The 26,904-nt window shown below is 33.1% G+C and overlaps 1 protein-coding gene across 2 annotated transcripts in view; it reads left to right on the forward strand.

The window, feature by feature from the left end:
* The window catches only part of exp (expansion), a 97,228-nt gene that overhangs the window by 21,098 nt on the left and 49,226 nt on the right, over positions 1-26,904 (forward strand). For both annotated transcript variants that reach the window (XM_077440383.1, XM_077440382.1), the window contains exons 2-3: positions 5,879-6,026; positions 25,158-25,315. In XM_077440383.1, coding sequence (XP_077296509.1) covers positions 5,913-6,026; positions 25,158-25,315 — 272 coding nt within the window. In that variant the 5' untranslated portion in view covers positions 5,879-5,912. The remainder of the gene's footprint in view (positions 1-5,878; positions 6,027-25,157; positions 25,316-26,904) is intronic.

The raw sequence follows: 26,904 nt of genomic DNA on the forward strand, positions 1-26,904 counted from the left end.
GTGCAAATTGTTTGGCATATTCTTAATACATATCCTATAAAGTTCGCGTGCTAATCGACCGGCTCAAAGGAATTGTTCCTGATTTTTTTTCGTGTGTGTGAGCCGGAGGCGGACACGATTGCATTTTTGATGTTCGTTTGAGCCGTGAACCAATTTTTAGCATTTAGTAGCGATAATGAGCGAGCTATTATTGGGCAATATTAAAACTTTGTTGTTTGCGATTCAAGAAAGGGCGCACAGAAGGCTAAATTTTGATACTATCAACGCTTAATATCATATTGTACTCTGTACGTATACGTTGAATACAAACAAAGGTACGTTTTCTCAAAGTCGCTATTTTTTTTAAATGAAATAAAATGACTCTTTCAAATTTGTATTTTTGCTTAGTTGTATATAAAAAAAATTATAGACTTACTGTAATACAGATTATATTTATATAGAGTATTGATTCAGAATAAGTCCAATATACATACATACTCTCTGAATGAAGTGAGGTGGAGGCATTTTTACTAATTTATATACATTCATTCACAGCCAATTCACCATCCACTGCCGGATGAAGACTTCTCCAACACGTTTACATTCGTTTCTTTTTTAAGCAACTCTTATCCATCCCATTCCACACGTTTTTCTGGTTTCATCCACCCATCTCTTCTCTAGCCTTCCGCGTACCCGTTTATATTCTCTCGGGTAATATTCGAGCACTTCTTTCGTCCATCTATCTGTCCGTTATTTTAGCTACGTGACCTGCACATTGCCATTACAATCTCTTCACTCACACTATTACATCAACTATCTTTGTCAGACTTCTAACCAATGTATTTAGTTTTCTATCTCTCCTCGTTGAATACGATAATATGTACCAAATTTTCCTTTCTAATATAATTTCCTTTCTAGATAGATATGTATAATTACATACATGTTTTGTGTATTTGCTTTAATGATAGAATTTTTGTATTAGCCACATACAACTTTTTCTGTATCATCATCATCACCATTCACAGCCATTCGCCATCCAAGTCCTCTACAACACGCTTCTATTCATCTCTGTTCTGAGAAACTCTCATCCATCTCATCCTATACGTTTTTCTAGTTTCGTCCACCCCTTTCTCCTGTAGCCTTCCTTAACCATCTTTGTCAGACTTCCAACTCATGTATTCTGTTTTCTATCTCTCCTTGTTATGCCAAGCATACATCGTTCCATTATTTTTTGAGTGCACTGGATACATCGTTCCATTATTTTTTGAATGCAGCATTCTTACATCCAATGCCCAAGTTTTGCATCCATGCCTCATCACTTGATCCAAACATTGATCGAAGTTACTTATTTTTTTATGTTTATTCAAATTGATTGATTAAGCTATTTTTGGGATGAAATTAGTATTAGATATGTGAACTTATGTCGGTTAGTTAATACAAATTGCTCGTATGTACAATTGCAACCATTGATGTATAAATACACAATGATTGCAACAGACTAACTTAGTATTATAGTTTCGTCAATCAACTATGTACTACGAGAATGTATGAAGACGATATTTTAACAGTGATGAAAGGCATCATATACGGTATTGGGTGTATTATATATTTTGTTACAATCAATATCTACTGTGGTTAAGGTGAAAGTGTGATTTACTTACTTGTTCTCTTTAAGGTAAAAAAAGTCATCGTTTATCAAAAATCGTACACGATTTTCGCATTAACACGCCGATCCAGTTGAGCTACGTATGTATGTATGTATACCGAACGGGCAGATGATTCCGATGTTTATCGTCATCGTTAGAAAGAAACAAGCCCGAGGGATTTTCCTATCAGCGGGCTGTATCGAAAATCGAACGGTAAACGAAAGTGCGAGTGAAATTTATCTTCTGTGCTAACTTTAAAATTGCACATTTAAGTGTATATTATTTACCGGAAATTTATGATACATGTGGATACGTGTTCGTGCACGTTGGTTTTTCTCGACATTATCTCACATTCGGTTGCGAAACGGTCTTTCCTCTCGCCTGGCTAATTGTGTTTTATTGCGCAGATTTTTAACACAGACTGTGAGTGAGGCTAAGAAGGCATTGTTCTCCTTTTTTCGTTCGCTTATTTTTCATCGCGGACTCGGTTTTTCTTTTGGTTCGTTCCGTTTTTCTTTTCATACTTGGCCCGTTTTCGCATCGAACAATGCATCGACGATGTGTGGCCCACTTTCGAGATGAGCACTCGCAATGCAAAAAGCCCGTTGGTCATTTCGATCATCAAATCGTTCGATACCCAATTAAATTGTTATTATTTGCTAATTAAATACACGTGTGAAAATTATGATGAATTATTGCCGCGAAAGACGTGACATTGTACGTTGAATTATTGCTTTTTAATATGTTCGTGTGAATTTTTTCAGTACTAATTAAAAAGTACAACCGTATAACGTTGATGCAATATGGCTGTATTAATTTGTTGGTACAATCTATGTAATATTATACGCTCTGTCGGATAATTAAATATTGACCGCATTTAGGTCATATCGCATTCTTTGGGATAGTAAAATTTTCGTCACGCTTTTGGGAATTTTTGATATTTATATTACGCATTGGGAAAATTGGTAGATATGTATGTATGCACATAGGTATCTGTTATTTTATTTTGTAAACCAATTAACGACACATTAGAGCGGTCGGTAAACGTTTTGCCACCTAATGCCGATAGGTAAACGATTTGTAAATGACCGCTCTTTTGGGGGTCATATGATATTTGAATTTCGAGATAAATATGTATATAAATATATACCTGGTCAAATATTTAGTTCGTTTTATTGAGCAATAGTCAATCAACGTGTGGTGAAAAGTTTTATTGGGTTTTAAAATTTTCCCGTTCGTATGAGTCTCCACGCCGTACCTCCTTATAAGATCAAGTAACATTTTTTATTGATTTGTAAATAATGTTTTATTGATTATAAATGTAACTGTTTATTTTTTGATATTTGATTTTTAAATGCTTTTTATTATTACTAAATTATTTTCACAATACATATCTATTATTTCTATTTTAATAGTTACTGATCTACTGATCATTTTCTATTTTACAGTTTTATTTTTTGTTAGTAATTATAGTATTATATTATTCTAATTTTTATGTACAGCATAATAAGAAAAAGAGCTCAAAAACTGTTTATTATGAAAGTGGGATACTTAAATTAATTCTGAATAACTTAAAATTTGCCCTCCAACTTATTAACAATTTATGAATTTAATGATAAAATTTTGCTTTATGCTAATTTTAATATACGTATACATATGTATGTATATTTATTTTCACAATGTCATCTATGGGAACATAAAATAGAAAATTGATATTGTTAACAAATATTTTTATTTAGCTCAGGAATAAAAATTCAGAAATTATTAAAAATCGAAGCTGATGTTGTATCTGTAAAGGTCATTCACATATGAATCTTTTGTGCGATGTATTTATTTTCAACAATTTTTTCTACTACTTTCTCAATTTACAACATGCACACTTAATTTTTTTATAAAGAAACCTTTACACGCCACACCCTTTTCTGAATCGCACGGTATGTAGCAATCACCAATTTCGAATAGAAAATGATTATAACGAAATTATATAAGCACCCTAAAATAAACTCGTCGTCACTGGGCATTTATTTTGCCTGCGGTGATTAATTTATGGAAATGATTCGAGAACCATTGGATGACATAACGATTAGCACGGTTGTAACGATCCGATGAAAGTTTAAAATCATCTCATACTATGAAAGGTACCCACACGATGTGTCGACAATAAGTGACGCAAGACACAAATATGGCATCACCAACAAACAGCATCCTCGCAAAATCGCGTGGGCGATCTAATTGAACCCATCGTCGTCGGGTTCGAGAGCCCACATTTGTCCTTAACCGATTCGCGGCTTCTACGTAAAGCCTATCTCTGCTGAATCACTTGCTGATTATTCGTCATCACTCCACTTTGAGGAAAATTCCTTGGGGTTGTTTTGGCGGTCACTGCTAACGACCTTAGGATTTGTAGGGGAAAAACCGTCCAAACCGTAAATTAATTGGATGCTATACGACGCTACCTTTTCTCAATAGCATTGTTATTTGTCATAGGTGTTATATAATTCGGAAAAGTGTATCGCATACGCACGACTCATTGCTCCACACTGCCAAATTGCATAATGAGTGACATTAGGTATCGGATTACATATTGTCTACGCTTAATTGGACAAAAGTCTTTCAAAAACAACAACGTGTCTGAATAACAATTAACTGTTAGATAATTGAGGTACACGAAACACGCGTTCGTACCTCGTTCGTTCCCAAAGAAAGCACAAAGTAGGCACACGATTGGAAAAACGCGGTGTAGTACAATGCCGAAAGAGAAAATAATACAGTCCGAATCGTGCCGTAAATGTAATATGTTTGTACGTGTTTTTCAATGTTGCAGAATACAATTAGTTGCAAAATGTTTGATTGATGTTGAACGGATGCATTGTTCGATTGATGGATTCGATGGTTTTCATTGATCGTTCTAATACAGGAAGTTGCGCTTTGACTATGTAATTTATATTGTTTTAAAAATAACTGTTGAAGCTAATCATAATGAAAATAATTGTGTTTATAATTATCATATTGCCTTAGTAGACTTCAATATTTTTAAATTAGCAAAATGTAGATGAGAACAAACTTCCTAGCAGTTTGAACTTTGATCTTGATTTATTTACAAAGTAAATAAATCGACGATAATCAGACTAATATTACGTCATTCTAGTTGTGAAATGGCTTTAAATTTGAATTATCTTTATGATCAATCATCTGTTGAATTTCGGGAATTAAATATGTATGTTTATACCTATAGAAGGCAAACATTTTTCTCAAATCTAGTAATTTAATACATTTTTCTATTCTGTTCTAGTTGGTTCTAGTTTCCAATGGGTTGTCTAGGTTGTAACCTAGAGATAGAGGAGATCGTCTCCTCCAGAAGAGCCTGTTCTGCATCAGTTCTCAAATATTGACATATAATTTTTTTTATTCCCTTGTCATTTGGAATGTGTTGTATGCAGTTGGTTCTAGTTTCTAATGGGTTCTATAGGTTGGAATCCTAGCGTGGCATCGGTCTCCTCCAGAAGAGGCTTTTCTGCATCAGTTCTTGAATATTGACTTATACAATCTTATATACATATTTTATTACCTATAGTTCTTCTTAAGTGTTTTTGGGTTACGTCTTTAACATGTTTTCCCTTCATTAGACGACAAACCTTTTTCCATTTATTTATAAAATATATTTCAACTAAAAGCTTTGCGACGAAAAGGGTTATTGATTTAATAAATCGTCTTTATTAGTAGAAATTTCTTGAAAAATTAATGAGAGCCTTGTAAAATACATATATGTACATATGTAAAAAATAAATATTTTCTTTTTAAGTTAAGTAAAAAAATTATATGCCTACCAAATTTTTTAATGAATATAACGTTTTCTAATTACAATCGAAAACAATATGGGTCGCTTCGTGGGATATAAAGATCAATGCGAAATACCCACACGGTTAACAACCTTCGCGTTCTTACTCATTCATACACACCGGAGCGAAGAAGCCTTGGCTGACGGTGCCGACAACGGCGAATTAACGAAAAAAAAATCAGCAACGTTATATTTTATACTGCCTTCTGTTATTTTCTTTCATTCACTGAACATACATCCTCATCCGCAGGAACAAAGATAACTCACAGATACACAAACATGGCCGCATCGTATTATTGTTTCAGGGATACAATCAACGCCTATTGGCTTGATTTATTAGGTTTCCTATTAAATCAACAATTGCTCAATTGAAATTTTATACTTTTTTAATGCTAATTTTTGTTTTGATTTACAGTTTGGGACCATTTGAGTTTCCGGCGGCTGCAGAGATGGTTTCCCGTAGGCGAATACTCTCCCGTTCTAGGGACGATTTGACGCAGGCGTTTACTCAAAATATGGAAGAAGAAGAAGACGTCTGGTATCATAAAGATAAATTATATAAGGTAAATATTTTTTGAATATATTTTTAAGTGGTTTCCTTCAGGTAGATTTTTCTTGACCGCATCCTAAAATATGTGATGCATTCTCTTTAAAAGATAAAGTGATAATTTTTTTATAACTTTTTCGGACCGTGTAAAACAGCTTACATAAATCAAAGCCAGTTAGCAGCGTCAAACGCCCAAAATATCTAAAAGTATTTTTTACCTGTCGTGTGCTGAAGAATTTTTTACTATTACACATTAATTGTGTTGCTTTTTTTAATTCGCATACTTGAGTATGTCGTGTAAAAAATATTCGATCACGACCGAACGATCGTTCATTTCGATCGACTGGACGATCATTTATTTTAATTTATGTAATTGCGACGTATTAACTTATTACATTTTCGCATTAACCAAATGTTTACTCACTCCAATAGGTAACTTAATATGTGATTCGTCTTCTTAAAAAAATAGCCTACCGTTTTTATTTACTTTTAAATATACTTACTTCTTCTTATAAGCATCGTTTGTTGAATGGATCTTTACTTTTTGAGTTCTTATTTACAAGGTTGACCGTACAAAACAACACAGTAATAAGGTTAATATCAGTTGAGCTTTGCAATGCCATATATTATATGTATGTATGTATTATAATATGGGTGATTATAATTTTCAATAGATTTTCCTTTTCAATATGGCCTAGCGACAAATTTGATTTGATTTAACCGCGTTGAGGCACGTCAGAATCGATTCGTCGTATTATGGCATTATGATGATGATAACGAGGCGCGTTTTCAATTGGCCATATCGCCCTACAATCTCGACGCTCGTCCGCGAACAGAATCGCCGGAAGTGGCGGTTTCGCAAAGGCAACTTTGATAGTTGACCGACATTCAAGTTTAGAACAAACACGTTGGATGCGTCTGCCTGGCCAGATTTCGCAATCGACGATCCCCCTCTCGAAACTTTGTCCTAGCTCAAGTGCACTTCGGCATAAACTTGCATGCATAAACACGACCTGGCAGAAGTAATTATCGTGAGAATGTCCTTAAGACGTTCACCGATTCGCGAGTGTCGACCGCAGCTCAAATGTCACGATGTTCGCAAGTTTAAGTTGCATAATAAGGACCATAAGGTGAAATCGTCTCATCTCGATGTGCTCATGCCGCCGTGGTGCATTCCCTTTCCATCCAAATCAAGCTATCGCGTCGTTTCATTTAACCTCCATTATGGATTGATTTATAACTGGTTTTAATATAATATAATATATTTGACAGAACAAAGTATTTACATAGGTCTTTTGGGGTCAAATGTATGCACGTTCATTTGTATGTATCTATAGTTATATTATTATATATCTATTCAGACGTTTACAAGTTAGTAAGTCGACCTTTAGAATCTTTGAATGGGTGTAAGAGAATAATATAATATTGCTAATATTTTCGACTTGTCAAAGGTCATATACTGAGTGTTATTCATCATATTCAATCATATTTATATAATATTTACAATGGGAACAGAGTTCAAATCATTAGTTCATATACGTCTGAATTTTATGTATTTTTAATAATTTTATATCAGTAAAAGAGTAAATTGAGAAATAATAGGATAGAAAATATGGTTTTAAATTCACAGTATTTTGTTTTAAAAGTATGATTGAATAGTTAAAATCTGTCAAAGTACATTAATATTAACCCTTGCCTAACTTACATATATGAGCCGTTATATTTGAAAGTAGTATAAGTCCATTTTTGAAAAAAAAAAAGAGTTATCGGTAGTTTTAGTCACATATTAAATATGTGACTAAAACACACATTCAATAGTGTACTACAATAATCACAAATTCAATAGTGTACATAATACTTATAAATTAAATCAAAATAAGTTAAACTTTTATCGCAGGAATGTTATTATTGAAAGTGGTTTAAGTCCATTTGTAGCTAAAAATGTCTTTTATTTTCTTTTAAATTTTTATTAAATATTATTGCATACTAAAATCTAACAAGTACAAATATAGTTTTAAAAACATTACCCGAATTGATTAACGTATGCTAATATTTTTTCAAAGCGTCAACCTTTAAATATATATGTACATATGTACATATATACGTACGTACAAATGATCAACTTTGCGCAAATATTTTTGTATTTACACTTGTTTTATACATAACATGCATTTTTTTACTATTAAAACCATATAAGAGAAATATTAATAAACTAAATAAAAAAAATGATGAAAAGTACAGGTATGACTCGTACCTGTACCATACGAGTATGTTACTTAGATTCTATACCCATCACAAATATACATAATATTATATATAGACATATTAGACAAATGCAGATGCACATATGTATGTATGCCTGATACATTAGTCTCCTTTTTCATCCCTTACAATATGAAACAGACAGTGTAATCCAACCATTAGTGTAATTAGACATCGAGAAAGAGCAATGTTTAAGCTTCTTTAATATGCTAATTCGCTAAACCTTGCTCACGACAATCAGCTAAGATCGCGCAATCGAATCACACCGATAAGATTGCGTCGAATCCATGTCGAGTTAATTAGTCACCTCATCCCGCAGTGGGCGAAGAGGAAATATCCTTGCGAGCCGAACCAAAGGTCGACCGAAAAATGTGGGAGGGACTTGTCGATCAGGTAAAGTCTCCCCACTTGCCACCCACCCAGCAAGGATGTGGGAAATGTACGAAATAGTACACCTGACCTTTTAGAGCGGATCATCGCATACACGAATCGTATAATCGTATTATACTATTATTATATCACACGATAGTGCGTACACACAACTATTGGAAATATCGTTCTGTGGAAAGTCAACGTCCTTTTCGACGGCTGAAACGGAAACGTCGACACTCATACGAGCATATGAGGACGTGAAATATTTATGTGATGGAATTTTGAACAATAAATCGTCTGGGTATGTTAGCAGACGCTTCTATAATACATAGGTGTAAACGAGGTGGAACGTGATGACCGAAATTAAGGCTAACTGCTGCACCGTATTGTTAACTCAATGAACTTTTCATCGCTCCAGTCTACATATTACATATCAAATTTAATGTCAGTGATTTTCTGGGATATTTAAGTCAAAATTCGGTGTTTTATATAACGGTCCTAAGAGCAGGTTGGCAATTGGATTAACCACGAGTTTTCCAGGATTTTCTTTCACCATCAATTACAATGAAATAAATCAGCCTCCAGATTAATCTCATTTGTATATTTAACTCAATTTTCCTCACCTGTATATTTAGTCCAATTTACAGTTCCAAAAACACTATTTCTGTTTGACTTCATTCACAAATTGTTATCAATTTGATTCGATATGTCTATAATCTATGTCTAGAATCTCGGAAAAGCAGAATAAACGTATTACAGGGCACCAGTATTTTAATGTTTTGAAAAATATTTCTCGAAATGAAGAAAAGTGGTCTTATGCCATTTTCAAATATAACGGCTCATATGTAGATAATTCACATTATTTTTTCATTTTAAATTTCTCGATTGCTTGAAGTCGAAGTTAGTTGAATGTTTTATTTTCTTTTCCTCTGGCCAAATTAGTTGTGAAAATATATGCAATCAAGGTTCAATTCTTATTCTTAAATGTGAAAGTGATCTATTGTGGTGCGTTGGTTCGAAGACATCTCCGTCGTTGTATTAGATGTGTAAATTTCACTCTGACCTTATGACATTAAGTCGTTTTCTTTTTCCTATAACGATCAATGATTGCCACATACGATGACGCGTTCGCGTTGAAAATCGCTAGTTTTTTTAAGTTCGGAAAAATTTTCGCTTTTTTTTACTTTTGGTTTCGCATAATCTCAACTCATTGTATGATAATCGAGTGAAAATCTACGACATTTCAACGGCAAATTTCGCTCTGTCGTCGCTCATATTTTGACCTATTGACCTGTGAATCTTCTCACGACATCCCCCACCTCTCGGTTATGTGATTTTGCACAACGTATTTATTACGTGTACAGTTTATGTATAATTCGATTGTTTTGAACCGTTACGTGAGTGCATAAGGCACGGGTCGATTGCGCTTCGGGACCCGTTATTTTCTGTTATGGTCACTCGATGGCCGTCCATAAGGACAAGTGGGACGATGATCCGTTCGGTAGGACGTAGGACGCAATAAAAAGTCAAGAAAATAAACAAATTAACTTCGATTCAGTCTTTGTGCTAGTTGAAGCGAATGATATTTGTTCATAAAGTAATGTAATGCAGTACATATGTAATATTAACGCGTCAAAAGCGATTTTTTTCCAGCGAGCAAAAGATGGCCAAGACACGTGTTTGTTTGTAATTTTAGTTTTTCTAAAATTAAAATTACAAACAAACTGAGTAATTCTAATTACTCTGAGTAATTCTAATTTTCATATTAGAATTACTCAGAGTTAAAAAAATCATAGCTACCTATTTACATACAAACGAAATACAATACAAATTCATATCGTGAATTTTATTTGAATTTATGTGTCATTATTTTTTTAAAATGGTAAACGATAAAAAAAACAAACAAAAAAACTCATTTTCCTCTTTATATAAAATTCACGTATAGCTATAGGTATGTATATACTATAATATATAGATTGATTTAATGTGTAAATTTTATGACTCAAATGTAGTATGGTAATCCCATATCAATATTCCAGGAAAATGCAATGCAAAAGTTTGTCGAACTAGGAATTTCGGATCATAAATTTTTAACCACAAACTGATGCTAATATACAATTAAGAGGCGTGTTGTAAATAGGAGGGTTTCGATCGTCTCTTTAAAAAAAATTATATTATTGAGGGCAAAGACTGTCCTTGAAAATTAGCCGACTTTTATTTATAGCTTCCGGTGTTTTATTCGACCTAAAATGGCAAGCGAACCTGTACTTCGTCCTAGTAATTAATTCATACAAACAAAACAGCATGTACATGGAATGATGATTAATTGCATACATTAAAATGAATATTCGGCAGTATTATTTATATTAACAATTGTACAAATTTTATGATTCAAAGTGGCAAAACTCTTTATTACATAGTATTCCTCATTAAATTTGACACAGATAAAGAGCGAGCGGTTATTTTTGACCCGGTCATGATTCGCAATAAACACCTGTTCGGTCCGAGAAGAGGTCCAATGAGAGGTCCATCGTCGACCATCCGAAGGTCTCCGCGTCTATGACCGCTGGAGGTGAGAGATTTCGCAACCTCGCATCGAATTATCGGCTACATTTCGTCGTAGACTTTCCACTTCGTTTTATGTCTATTTTTTTCTTGTACGTACGTATCACGTTGATGGCAGGTGGAGATCCGAGGCAAAAATGTCAATTCGATTGCCAACCGGTTCAAAGCGCCAGAGGCACTGCTGCCGAGGAGGTCGCTTAACGAAATGGAAAAGTGTCAAAAAAAAATTACGTAAAATATATACATATGTACATATGTACTTGCGTATCGAACGTGTTAAAAAGATATCAACGCGCGTCTGAGATTCAAAACTTACACTTGTAATTTTACCGTATTCAAAGTTATTGTTCGAGTAATAATCAGTTTAAATTTTATTAGATTGATACTAAAGAACACCTTGGATACTTTAGCTGATGATTATATACATACATAACATATATGGATACTTAAATCCTTTTATAGATGCATATAATGCATATGCTTTTGTTTAGTAAATATTTGCACACAATAAAGCAATATAATATACGATTATTATTGACTACTGTATAAGATAAGTACTCTTAGTACATTCCTACTATCAAATAATTCTAAAAAATTGCTCAATCACCGCAATCAGGTACTAAAATATTTCTTTACCTGACCAATCTTGTTCTTCAGTGCAAACATTTAACACACGGCCACCTTTTAAAATGAATTATTTTTTGCACATATAAAATTTTCATACCGTTTATTTTCATACATACATATATTAAAGAACAGGTCTTAATTATTTATAACATAAAATCAGCAGAAAAATTCTTGAACGTGCGAAAACCGGTCACAGTTCACTGCAAATCCGCCAAAACAATAGTAAATTAGTGATAATTTTTATTTCTTCAAACAATTTTGCAACTTTTTTATTACCTATATTTTTAGACATAAATTTGACACATCAACGGCATATAATAATGCGTTATGACCACTCGTGTCGTTGAAGGTGATGGGTCGCAAGCTGACCTTTTAAATATTTCGGTATTTTTATGATTTTTTTTTTCATTTTTTAATGAATAAAAACAATTTTTTTCACTCGAGGATGGACTAGCAAGGGGTCATTCCAAATGCCAATTTAGATGGCATCGTTGTCTTATAAATAATGGCTTATATGATAAATGTACTCTTACTTTTCATACGCGTCGAAGCAAGCGTGCGAAAAAGAAAAACGAAATTAAACAAATGGATACGTATTACGACCGTAACTGTCTAAAGACACCTAATGAGATTCTGGCATCGTCTCGTGTTAAAATACATCGTAGGAGATGTCGAGGACACCTTCATCCACCGAGGAGGATCTAGCCGAGCTACTAAACAATCGCGCTGTGTCGAAATGTCAAGAACGCTGGGAAATTTGCATGCGAGAATGGGCGAAGTCAAATTCACGCTTCGGCTTATGTCACCGCGCGAAGGCGACACCGCAACAAGTATAATTTTATACCAATTGCGTGTCCTTGACTATGAATATTTGGTTACTGTACAAATGCATCGAAATACCGTGTGAGTAAGGGACAAACATGCAGACGAACATGTTATGTGAAGAAAATCCAGAAATGGTTCTACACACATATTTAGCAACCGTGCACAATAGATTCCCTGCTGAATATTCATCGTTGGTTTTATACTCGACTTATACATAATTTGATTCTTAATATATGTTTCGATGAAAACACCCCATAAAGAATGAGTATGCATTGCATGTTTTGTGTACATATTTGCTTTACTGGTAGAATTTTTGTATTCGCTACATACATTTTTTTTTTGTATCATCATCATCATTCACAGCCATTCGCCATCCACGGTCTCTCCAACACGCTTCCATTCATTTATTTTTTGAGCAACTCTCATCCATCTCATTCCACACATTGTTTCTGATTTCATCCACTCATCTCCCAAGTGGCCATCCTTGCACCTTTTTACAATCTCTCGGGAACCATTCGAGCACTTCTTTCGTCCATCTATCACCCATTCTTATAATTACGTGCACCGCCCATTGGCATTTCAATTTTTTTACTCTCACCATTAAATCAACCACCTTTTTTTTCATATTTTAAACTACGTATTCCGCTATCTATCTCTCCTCGTTATGCCAAGCATACAGCGTTCCAAGCACTCTTTGAGAGCAATGAACTTTATGCATCATTCTGGCGTTTAATGTCCAAGTTTCGCATCCATACGTCATCACTGGTAAGACACTTAGTATTTTAGTGCTTTGATTAATTACAAATATATAGCTTGGTAGGACATTTTATTATACTTAGTCATCGGTGTCATTAACCTGCCACTATTTACTCGAGGAATAAATTGTGATTATTTTAAATAAATTTTTAATTTATCCAACTCGGTATTTTCCATTTGAAGATGTACATATATAATACCGATAGATCAAACACACAATTATGAACACATTTTTTTCATTAATATAAAACGATTTTCATTTTATTTATATCATATCATAAATAATATCGATTATATTAGATATTAAATAATCGACTTAAATCATTGTCTGCATTCGCATATAATGTCGCGTATCTAATAAATCTGAAAGCATCTTTTTTTTAAGGGATAAATCATTGCTTTTTTTTTAAATATACATTCGTTAGAAACTGTTTTGTATTTCGTTACATAATCGATGACACGTATATTCATATTGTATTATAAATAAATTTCCAGTTTATTTTTTCACAACTAGTATCAAAATGTCAACATTACCATATATTAGCATGTGATCTTTATATCCTAAAATTTTCAAAATAAATTTCGACGATAAATAAAAATACATATACATATAGTATTACAATAAATTTTCGTCACAAAAGGATGCGTTTCTTTGACAAATTGTAAAAAAAAAGTTTTTTTTCGTCAACAAACGTAATAAGCCATTTTCGTCTAATATTATTCGCGGCTCGTATAAAATATTCATGACAATGAGAAGAAAAAGCAGACAAGTGCCAACCTCGTTTGTATTATGACATTTGCATATAACTGGCGAGTTTGCACACTTACATATTTTTGCCCGCGTTACATTATTATTACCGCGAAATTGAAATGTCACTATTTGCCTGGCCTTTTCCGAGTGTGATTTGAATTAAGTGGTGGCGAAAAAATTACATACGCACATATCTGAAATTTGCAACAGGATGTTCTGCTCGTGCATCACGGCCGAATTAGTACGTTTGAGATCGATTGCAATAATTGTTCTCTCGCGGAGATGCAATGACGTTCCAAGAAATCGAGGCCGATCGTTCACATATACGACGTGCACATACTAGATTGTCTCGGATTCGTATGAAAGGTCAAATAAATAAATAAATTGATGAAGAAATTCATACGATATAAAAAGTAATCAATCAATTGCGAGTGCGTTACTTTCTATCAATTCACACTTTCTGTTAAAAGTTGTTTTAAAAAATTAGAAGATTTCACTTTTGCATTAGCATAAGTCACAATTATACGGTCAAAGTGTTAATAATTTCGAATTAAACAGTCGGGTGAAAATGTATGCAGAAAATGTTGTTGTGTAATATGAAATGTATTACAATGTGCATAAATAATTACAGTATTACCGTTGCAGCGTAACACGCGATCCAATTTGTTTAGGAACTGCTTACTGTATACATACATACATACATATATGCTGTAACATAATCCAATAATGTATTGCGTAACATATTGCCGGTAGTATATTTAAGCGTTATTAATTTAATAATATATAGTTTAAGATTTAATTTTCATATGCGAATTTTATGTAGCGTAAATTCATATGTACATACACACTCGTAGATGCAATGGAAAGTGGAAACTTAGATGAATCAGCTAAAATAATTTGATTTGTAAATCAAACATATATTTCGAATGTACATATAAGTAATCGTGAGAGCTGTGTTTGTTAGTAAAAAACATTTGGCCGTAATTTTGCGTAATGGAGCTACACCGCTATATCGTATAAAAATAATCATGCTAGTTCAGACTTAAAAACTGGATTCATTTAAGGAGTTTTTGAAAATTTATATAAAACAAGAAATTTCGATGAAAGAAGAAGGCTTATTAATGATGAATTGCATACATTTTTGGTAGTGTTTATTTTGAATATATTTCAGTCGTAGATCGTTCAGCTTATAAACATATTTTTTTCATCTTTGGACGATATGTTGACTAAAAACAAATCGAAAGAATTTTTTTGACGTTCAATGAGCTTGGAACGTGACATAAGCTCGATTAACATATTCACGACTATAATTCGTGGCTTTTGAGTGTTGTAAAATTTAAATTAGATCGACGTAGACACGTCCTTGCTTCTTGAGGCCTTTTTGTGCAATGTCACATCGTTAAAATTTCAATATACAATTAAAAATTCAATCTCAATAAAAAATAGACTGATTGTATGAAATAATTATTGCCGATGTACACCAAGATTGATTCGAAAAAAAGGAAGAAAGTTCTTTAAACATGTTTATTTGCATACACTTATTGCCTTAATTTTGTGTGTGCGTTCGTAACAAGTAGACTTTGACGGTAATTAGAAAATATTTTGCATGGTTTGTCTATGGTTTAATAAATACCATCGTTTATGCACGAATGTTGCTACGACGCCCATGCGCACGATTTATCTATATCACTCTTCAACTCACGACGGAAACATTTCATTAAATCGCAATTAAGTCAGCGAAAAAAAAATTAAAGAAATGAAACAATAAAGAAACTTTCATATATGGTCGTTCAATTAAAGATTCTGATGGCATTTTACAGGTGTATAAATTGGCTAATCTCAGGTGATTGACATCGAAAGCGTGGGCTTTCTTATCCCATAGTCTCCAGAACCCACACAAAGTGACCTTTTAATGTGTCCGAAATAAATGTTCAATTTTTTTTAATATTATTTTAGATGTTTGCATTGTTTATACTGCGAATTAGATCGTATAAATTACATATGTATATACGTGGCTTTTAAACGACCACGTGAATTCTAAAATCAAAAGTTGTCCTGTATATATACGGGATGGTACGTATTTTTTTTTTTTTTGAATTGTTCCAATTTGAATTGATATGGTTTTAAACTTTTGTTGTCTTCTTTGGTAGTCTCGATTATACTGTATGGAATTAAATTCAATTTATAGACTGAATATGGATCAAGAATAGTTTTTCGATTAATGAATGATTATCAAATTGTATGTAGAAGAGGGACAAAATTTCCCAATTTAGATTTAATTAAATAAATAGTACCTTGAATTTTATTGAATATACCTACGCTTCCTTCTCAATTACATATTCTTGGGTGGCATTTGGATTCTTCCTAGTCCACATCCTATATAATTTTCTAACTTAATATCCCACCCATTGCCATTTTAAATCTCTTCATTTGATTTTCAGGTCGATACAAAACCTGTTTACTTGAAAAGGTTTGGAGTCAGATTAAAATCCATTTACATTATTATTGTAAAATTATGGTAACAATGTCACCCTTCTTACCAAACTGTTTTGATTTTCATCTTCTTATTCACATTTTACATGAATGTTCATCATCAATCAATATGAAGTATTTTTGAATTTAGCATCAAATCTTCTCATTAAAATTAAAACATTAAATACCTATCAAGTATACATATAATATATTTATTTTTGTAATAATTGCAAAGAGGTTTGTTTCAAAGACAGTTGCATTAAAAATGGATCATATGCATGTATTGCATTATAAATGGACGCTTCTAAAGATCACACCGAACCCTGATGACATTTAAAAGTTGACTATATGTACATATTAATCGATATCGTCAAGTACGACCGTTCTTTGTAAAGCTTTACCATACTTGGTGCAAATTATCCCTGCATTTCATTGTACGACGACAAATCACGTGCAAATTTATCGCACACTCGAACGGTAGTAAGCTGTGAACATTGTTTACTTTTTATAAGATAATAATGATATCCGAAGTGAAATACGACCCGTGCGGCGATGAAGCTGTAAATAACAAAATTAACCGTGTTGTAATTCATATGTCAGGGACGCTTCCTCATACATACTAACAATTGCGGTTTTCGTGTCTCGTCTTGTATTTTTTGCGAATGCGTGCATACTTTCGACCGATATCGTCGTATCGAGTTTCGCTTTGTAACTGAAACTTTACAGTCAATGCTAAACGGTCGCTTTTAAACGTTGAATATTAATATTATAACTAGTCGCATACATTCATTGAGTTATCGTTTTTGCATAAAATTGTATCGGATTCATTGCAAATGCGACTCGGCGACGGGGTGTGGTGAACTGGTAGACCTTCGATTCACTTTTTGTTTCACTTCGTCTTTCCAATTGTTTATATGCATACATTTGACGATCGGCATGTCGTTACAATGTTGTATCATTTAAATTATTTTTATGTAGAGTACCTGTCATTAGTCGCGGTCGATCTTCCTGTGTCGAATTTGGATCGCCCTCGTCGTTTCTCGTCCTATTATACAAATGTATTCCTTTTAGTACGACTGTCGCATTAAACGACTATCAAAAAAATGAGGAAAAAACCGGCTACGAATCCAATACCTTCAGGTTTGCGAGTGTTTCCGGTCGAGGGGCCTTGACGAGCCACTCACCTTCGCGTTGAGGTGAGAGTGAATTTGTAACAAAAGTGAATTTATCCATCGAAATCAACAGCCGCCATATAATTTCTATGATATTCGATCGAATTTATATTTTTTATTAAACCATAATATTATTATGTATGCAAAAAAATAATGTCACAAGGTAGCGATATTATCCTGTGAGTTTTCAATAGCGCACGTCTTGATTTAAATTTATAATTTTACGTTATTACTCTAATTATACATATAAATCTTTAGTTCACGTTCGCCTTGAATATGTTACATATTTTAAATTATAATAAAAGCACTTGACTGTAATAAATGTATTGAATTTGTATGATTTAATTTGGTAAATGTCGTCAAAATGGTCGTATTATAAGTGTATTGCATAGATTAAATTGGTAAACGTGCGTTGTATTTTTAATAAATTGACAACATTAAATAGAATCATTCTAGCAAAGTGGAATATTTAATTTTATTATGTATGTATGTGTACTAATTTTCTTGGTAGATTTAATACTGCTTTATTGTCTTATTAAATTAAAATTTTGTACTTGAGATCATTTTATTTCAAGTTAGATGAATGGTCACATATTAGAAATGCTTGTTTAATTTCAAGCTTATTTTAGTAAAATGTATATACCTAGTTATTATTATTTTAATTAAAATAGTTCAATTTAATATATAAAATTTGTAAAAGGCATTTTATAAGTATTTTTTTGACTTTTAATCAATTGATTAATGGGCGAGAAGAGGGACGATTTAATAGAAATTTTATTTTATTTTTAATACATAAGATTCTACCAAAGGTGCCATCACAGGTTGCCCCAAGGCGACACCTGTGGTCAGATTTTTTTGTACATATAATTCTAAACATTACAATACAATTATTATTATAGAACACATTTTTTTTACATGGTATGTATACAATAAAAAAGTGATATTTTCTTATATTAAATAAATCCCGTTAGTACCGCAATGTAAATACAGTTAATGTGACGAACGAGTATCATTTGCATATATCGCTTCTTTTCAAGTGGCACGCAACCAATCTTTTGAGCCCTTTTGATTTATGCCGTCTGTGGACCATTACACAAGACTAATAGTGGCACCATAAAGAATTTTCGGAGGTTCATTCCCCCCGTCGCGTCGCATCTCGGATCCGTGTACCAGGAAATCGTCGCGGATCGTACCCCATAAATATATCGGGACAACGAGGAAGCGCGCCTCGATACGAAAAAGGGCGCAACAAAAAGGACCCGCGGGCGATTTATTCGTTTGGCGTCACGCGACAGACGGACAGACGAACCGGGAAAAGTCGGACAACCAGTTTCACCAGGTTCTGAAAAAAATATCACCGAATGTCCTGGTGCGATGTCGAGGAATCTGCCGTTCTCGGGAAGCCCTGGATCGTGTTGCGTGCACGAATAATTGAAATTTCAAGGCAATGCGATACTGATCTGACATTTCTCGGGTACTTTAGTGACGTGTAGCAGAATTTTTGTATCATATTAAAGTTCCTCCTATCTTGCTACGCGCCTGTGAGATTTATGCTGTGCTAAAACTGTATGCAATCAGTGATATTGTCAGATCGTATTGTAGATTAAAAATTACCGAGACAAAGCGGATTCGCTTACGAACTACACTGTGCTTACAACCTGGTTTAAGATTTCTTATGGAAATGAAAATATGTACAAGAGCTGCTGCTTTTTTTATTTATTATTAAAGACTAGTGTTGTGCCCGTTGATTTCAATTGGTGTCTTCGGAAAGGAATTGATACACGAATTAAAATAAAGTTATATGTTATATAAATATATGTATGTATATGTATGTACATATATATATATATATATATATATATATATATATATATATATATATATATATATATATATATATATATATACATATTTATATATATATATATATATATATATATATATATATATATATATATATATATATATATATATATATATATATATATATATATATATATATAATGTAGTGTAATTAAACTCACAAATATATGTTGGTCTACTTCATAAATGATTACATTTAATTTTCCGACACATTTTTCCGACAAGTGGTCGTCAATAGGTTCAGAAATTTTAAAGCTACTAATATACATACATATTTCTAGGAACAAAAGGTGTCAAATAGTTGATATAAATTCATTGTAAATGCAATTCATGTTTCATTTTTTGATTGCTGTTAACGACGAAGTTTGCGGTATCTTCGCGTAAAAAACGCTAGGAAATTCACTTTCCGCGAGATCAGATTTCTCCGTCAGCGAAAGTCAATTGCAGTGTGATTGCGGTTTACCAGAGCCACTTTGTTAAGGCTCGCCAGTACTATTTATTTCTTATATCGAGTGCAAGCTCGACGAAATTACACTCCTCGAGTTCCCAAGGAGATTTTTCAATTACGGCACCTACATTTTTTCCGGACGATTGTGTCACGCCGTGTATTTTTACCGAGTTGTTTCAATAAAATGTCGTGTCCTAAAATTTGCATAAATCATACACATTGCAAAACGTACCGGCATCATCACGATATGCTAATATCACGCGTCAAATGAATCTTTCAATTGTGAAATTTTTCACCAAATATCTGGGTATTCGCATTCTAGTTTCAACACGTTGTCCCATTTTGTAAACAAACACTCGGTATTAATCATAACAATCTCTTTACACTGCTCGGATAAATAATGACTATAATTTTTCTTAATGCTATTTGTACTTTAACCTTTAACGTTATTTCTTTGCAATTAAACTTATTTAAGTATGATTATTTTTCTTAGACGGTCCACATCTTTGTCGAGACGTCGTCATTGTTTAGATTTTTCCCACAGTGTACAATCGGTGACAACTCGGAGCTTTGCCATAATGGCTTCATATGGAATCATCTGCTTTATATGAATAAAAATATAAATGCATAAATTTTAATACAGATACATCCGTTTATTGAAATACTTTCATAGTCAGACATATGAATATGTTATAAATAACCATTCACTTGTATTATCGTCTTCAAGAAGCGCTGACCCATAATAATAACTACGTCTCGATCTTATGACCTCCATTTTCTCTGCTATAAAAACTCTGCTCGTTCAGATGCGTCCAACGTTTAATCGTTTAACGTCTTGGCATTATGCGAGATTTTACTTTCTTGCATGTTTATTTTATATACGCACATAAAATCGACTATACTCAAATATTGTTCAAGGAGAAAGTATGTATGTATATGTTTGGTACGTATAACGGATAGTTAACGGTTTATAATTTCAATTTATTCACAAAACGAGTTTACAACTATAAAATGTGTTGGAATTCTTCGGCGAATTCCTATTTGACTAAAAAAAGACGCACTCGTGTGAATTCGGACGTAAATAATATTGATTTATAATATTCCGACTGCATTTTTGTCTATTTGTTCGTATTGTTCGGGAAAATTATAAATTATTTCGAAAAATGCAAGGAATGCGACGTGTGAAATAAATTTAAGATTCAGACTATCCATAGGCGTGCTTTTAAATTATTTTTTTATTTATATAGTAAAAAACATTCGACTATAAATACACATGAATACAATAGTTACGAAGTCGTTTCTGTATTCATATGCTTGTATGATGCAAAATTTATAAAATGCTTAAAAGTTTTTAAACATTAAAAACTGCATACACCTTTTTGATTATTTTATAATTCGTAATGAATAAATAAATGGACTCGTTTTAACAACAGTTGGTAGTTGAGTTAAAAGGGAAAGTGCATCGTGACCATGCAACGATTTCTAGTATAAAATACACTGTGGATCAAAATTAACCGTTTCAATTCAACTTTAAATGCAATTTGATAAATGGTTTGTTACTTCAATATTTGGAATCATTACTTAAAATATAAAATTAAAATATAAAATTAAATGTAAAACATCATCTGAACATAGAAGTTAATAAATTTTATGAATGACTTGCTCCAAAAAAAAGAAAATAATTGTTTTGAAATGTCATAGTGCGATAAGTTTAATGACGACAGATATTGATTAATTGTATCAAGCGAACAAGGAAAGAAAATTGTATAATTGGAATATTAAAAAGTGGCAATTGGCATGAAATTTAGTTAGCCAAATTGATGTAAAAGAAAAAGGAAATTTATAAAATGGTAACCAAAAGGATGCAGAAGAGAGCAAGGTATGTAGTGAACCAAAGAAAATTTTGGAAGATATGTACATATTTACATATGTACATACATACATGATAGCTTTTCTGATTATTCTGATTGATAATGAATTATTAAAAATAGAGATACGGTTTATAATTTACATAAATGTAAATTGTGTATTTATAATTTACATATAACATAACCACACGATTTGACCTACTATTCATTTTTTTCGAACGAAGAGTGTAGTAATTGCTCTATTTGATTCACAAAAGTTTTAATTTATAATTAGCTCGTTTGAATGCATGCAAAAAAAAACACATGAAACAAATCTCGCTTAAGAGTCGAAACGAATCGACTTTCACCTCATTTATAATATCTTAATGGCGTGCACGCGTACGATAAAGGCATTATTCTAAACGATGAAAATAAATCCAATGAAAATTCTCACACCGATCAAATCGAGAGTGAAAACTTTGCGAAAATCTTACCGCGGTACTCACCACTGACACGGTCGTTACACCGGTCGTTAACAAACAACAGCAGCTTTTGACACAGCAACCGGCCGAGAGAGCATTGTTTACCGTAGTTGTTAACTGTTAACAAGAGGTATTTGAAGAATTACCAGGCGGGCCGCGGACGTCCACGTTGCGTGCCGAAGGATTACACACAATACCGTAAAGTCGTATTTGGTACGTATAATTATTAAAAAATATCCAAATATGCGGGCGAGTGGCCATTTGAGATGAATTGGCGTAATTTCGTTAACGGTACGCGCGAGAGGAGAAACTGTAGTGCTCGAGATGAGATGAACACACGTGCTCGTATTTAACCACACGCCATTCGCTCAACTTACACTTTCATTATAGTATATAGTAGTAGTACGTAGTTGTACGAGACTCGGTTAACGGTAGAACGAGTCTCTCGTTTATCACGATCGTATCTCGATTCTATTTATTAAATGGACGCATGCTGGAGAATCCTCCTCTTGATAGATTGCACTGAAATACAATATGTGGGTATATGTACTCTTCTCGTTTGATATGGACTTGATTCGTGTTGTCTGATTTATTGTTAAATGTTATTTTTAGTATGCCTATCTATTGGTTGTACGTACGATATGTATTACATATACAATTTAATGTAATGTTTCATAGTTATGATGGCTTTTATGTTCGTTCGTGTAAATGCGGTATTTGTTTTGATGATATCAGGTATGAAATTCATATACTTGTTCAATCAATATATAATATGTATATGCGTATATTTGACTTTAATGTTTAATGAAATTCATTATATCATTGACTAGATTTAAGCGCTTTCCTCCACTTAGGTATAATATTTTGAATTAATATCTATATATGTAGCAACGAAAAAACTACGTACATAGATAAAGTAATAACAGCAAATATTTAATCTACATAGTAAAAAAGGTTGATTATTTATGTCTATTAATTTTATTACATTTTATACCAGGAAGGCCTTACAGGTAACCCCAATGCGCCTTCCTGGCCAATTACAAACAATGCAGCATTTTTATTACACAAGTCGCTGAATTACGAGACACTGAAAACTCGAAAATTAATGAGACATCTATGAATTGTACATTAATCATACTCAAATAGTGGTGACATAGTAGTTAGGAAGGTTTTTAGCTAATTTTAATCGGGAACCGTTTCAACAATGAAATCAGAGAAATTGGCAAACTCTAATAGGAAACGATCAACCTGGAGTCTCAAATATTCAGGTCTGACATGTGTAGAAATATATGTAGATATATACATATGTAGAAACGTAAAAAACTATATAAACAATAAAATGGCACATTTATAATTAATTTTATATTGTAATGCATATTATTTTATGATTTTACACACTCGTAAATGTATAAATAGATTTATCTGCAATTCTAAGCATTTTACAAAGTTAGGTACATACATATGTATATATTTATCGATTCAATTTTTATCCATGACACATATTTCAACGGATCATTTTATCGCTAATTGATTTAACAAACACGTAACACTCACATGGAAAAAAGTTATTATTTGCCATTCATCGAAAGGTTTGGTTTCGCTCGAGCACATCACGCAACATTAACATTTCAATGATTATTTATCGATCCGTACACAAGAAGTTGTAAAAACTTAAAAACATTTATAAACGAATTAGTAACGCTGCATATTTATCGATTAATTGGAAAGTTAGATTGAATTTCATAATGTAAATGCAAAGGGCCTATTAAAAAGAAATCAGTGTGACTTTTTGTGCTGTTGAGGAACGTGTTTTGTTTTGTATTGTTGTTGTTTTTTTTTTACTATTTCGCATGTAATTATATTCGTCGTTTACTTCTAAACGACTCTCAAAAACGTGTAAAAGATAAGATTCGTACAAACGGAGACCGCTAAACACCATGACCCGCTTTTTCGGCGTTGACCCTGGATTTTAATTAGATCGCCCGTACTGTTAGATCGAATCAAAACTGCAATTAAATAAATATATACATGCATACGTATGTATGAGGGCGTATTTATGTCCTCAAATTATTGGATACACAGTCGATTGTGTCGGTATGATCTCGTCAGTAGCGGCACTTTTGGCAGACGTTGATTTCTCTCGTGGCTTCTCTACTTTCTTCCGTTTTTAATCGTTCGCTTTCAATCACTTTTACCGTTGCCAGATCGGTTGGCGAGATGAAAAGTGCCAAAAAATTCATCTCTCGAGTGTGCACACTCGATCGTATCCGATTAACAATTAAAGCGTTCGACTCAAACGGTCAAATACAATAACGGGATCTTTACACTTGGATGGGTTAAAACTTGAATGCAAAAAAATAAAGAAAGAAAGGTGCATGTAAAGATACGATCATAGTATTGTTGACCCGATACTTTTGAGACAGGAGAAATTGCTAATTTTGCTTTCAAATGATTCGTATGTTTATTATTTTGACTTTGAAATACACATATCTCAGATCAAGTATAACGAATATAAACGTACTATATATTATATATACTGGTACTAACAGAGTAACTTTTCATGCGAATGCACATCGAATTAATGAGAGCGTAACGACTGAAACAGTATCGTATGACAGATGGCGCCAAAGTGACGCTATTTTCAGCAATATTGATGTTATTTTTTTGACTATTTATGCTAATGGCATGTTTTTGTTTGTTTGCAGGAACACATACAGGAAGTTTTAGACAAATGGACGCAAATAGACGATGAAATATGGGCTAAAGTCATCGTGCTCGAAAGAAATCGAAGAGTTGCAAAAGCGTACGCTCGTGCTCCCGTACTAACTATCAACGGATCTAATGATGGATTTGATGGAATGAGGTTTGTTTATTGAAAATTTAATTAATTTTACCTGTCAATCGAAAAAAGGCCTACTTCCAATTTGAATTGACTTAAATTGGGTTTAACGCTTAACCACTCGCCCAACTCTCTAAAGAAAATTCGACATATTTAGAAGTACACATTCAAATTATGATTTCATATTTTCATTGATCATTTGGACTCATGTAGTTTTGTAATAGTGATTCAATTCACAAAAGCATAGAATCATTTTTCGAAAAATACAATAAAAATATAACATGAAAAACTGTATGTTGGATCCTTTATGTGAAACTATGTGTACGCCCATACACATATAGTTGAAGGTTTCGATCGACATTTTACCACCTTATGAAACTCGCATATTAAATATTGACAAATTTATTCCCATTATAAAGTATGTGTCTGTGCTTACGTCGCTTATGAAACAGCAGATCAAACAAATCACGATCTGAGCGTTCGATTTTCTTATCACTACTGGATCTGGTCGTTGAAAATAAAGCTCAAAAGGAAATCCGTGACTGCTAAATCATGTCAAGCACCATACTATAATATAATAAAACAAAGCCATTTTCAACATCAAGTTGGGTGTTTATTTGACGCCTGATTTTATTTACAATTTCATTTTAATATCATAGACACATTTAATTGAGGATTCGTATACATGAAATCGATTTAAAATTAATCTATGTGCATATCGTATTTCATTGTACTTTCTAAGACGTATGTACATCGAATGCATTTGTATGAGTGTTCGGCTATTTAAAGTCATTGCAAAACATTTCACGGGTTGCATACATAAAATGCAATGTCACAAACTGAAAAATGACTATTTACGTACGTATTGAGATCTCGGAAAAGAAAAGCAATGAGTCAACTAACCTATATTGTCACAGCTTTCGCAACAACGCACTCTGGTCACGTAACAAATCAAACCAGATTACGCATTTATAAGCCAACTCAATTATGCGACTTGCAACACCGGATATGCATTAAATATTCCTTTGTTCAAACTTTGCTTCCGAAAATGGCGCTCTATTCAATTATAAAGATAATGAGAAAACGACCCTCGAAGAAAATCGTCTATGATGTAATGCTGGTCTTTATATGGGAGCACACGCTTCTCGCCCTATGATCTCGTTTTCTAAAGTACTTATGCACATTGGCTAACGCCAATTAAAACAGCACCAACACCACCTAGAGGTGTCCACCCACCGTAAACGTGTAATTTATTTATTTATTTATACTTAAGGGGCTGCTCGGTTGCCCATTAAAATATATGGAGCGCCGCGGGAACAAAATGAACGTTGTTTCCGAGAAAACGAATCCGTTCCTCGGAGGCCTTCACGTTTCTACTACCACTATCTGTTGATCGACGACACGAATTCATTATTGTAATGTGCCCAAGTGTTATGTCGGGGTGTTGAAGTACAGAATGGGCTCATCTCTTATTTATTCTCTGCGTTGAGACGCGGCTCGTACGCAGTTTTCCCACGAGATGCGCTCTACGAGAGTTTTCACGCTTTTCCGACTAAAAATATTCTACGGGCCATCATCATCATCCGCCTTTATCTATCTACATCAACTTTTAC

Source organism: Arctopsyche grandis, chromosome 10 (genome assembly GCF_051622035.1).
Source record: "Arctopsyche grandis isolate Sample6627 chromosome 10, ASM5162203v2, whole genome shotgun sequence".
NCBI classification, from domain to species: domain Eukaryota; kingdom Metazoa; phylum Arthropoda; class Insecta; order Trichoptera; family Hydropsychidae; genus Arctopsyche; species Arctopsyche grandis.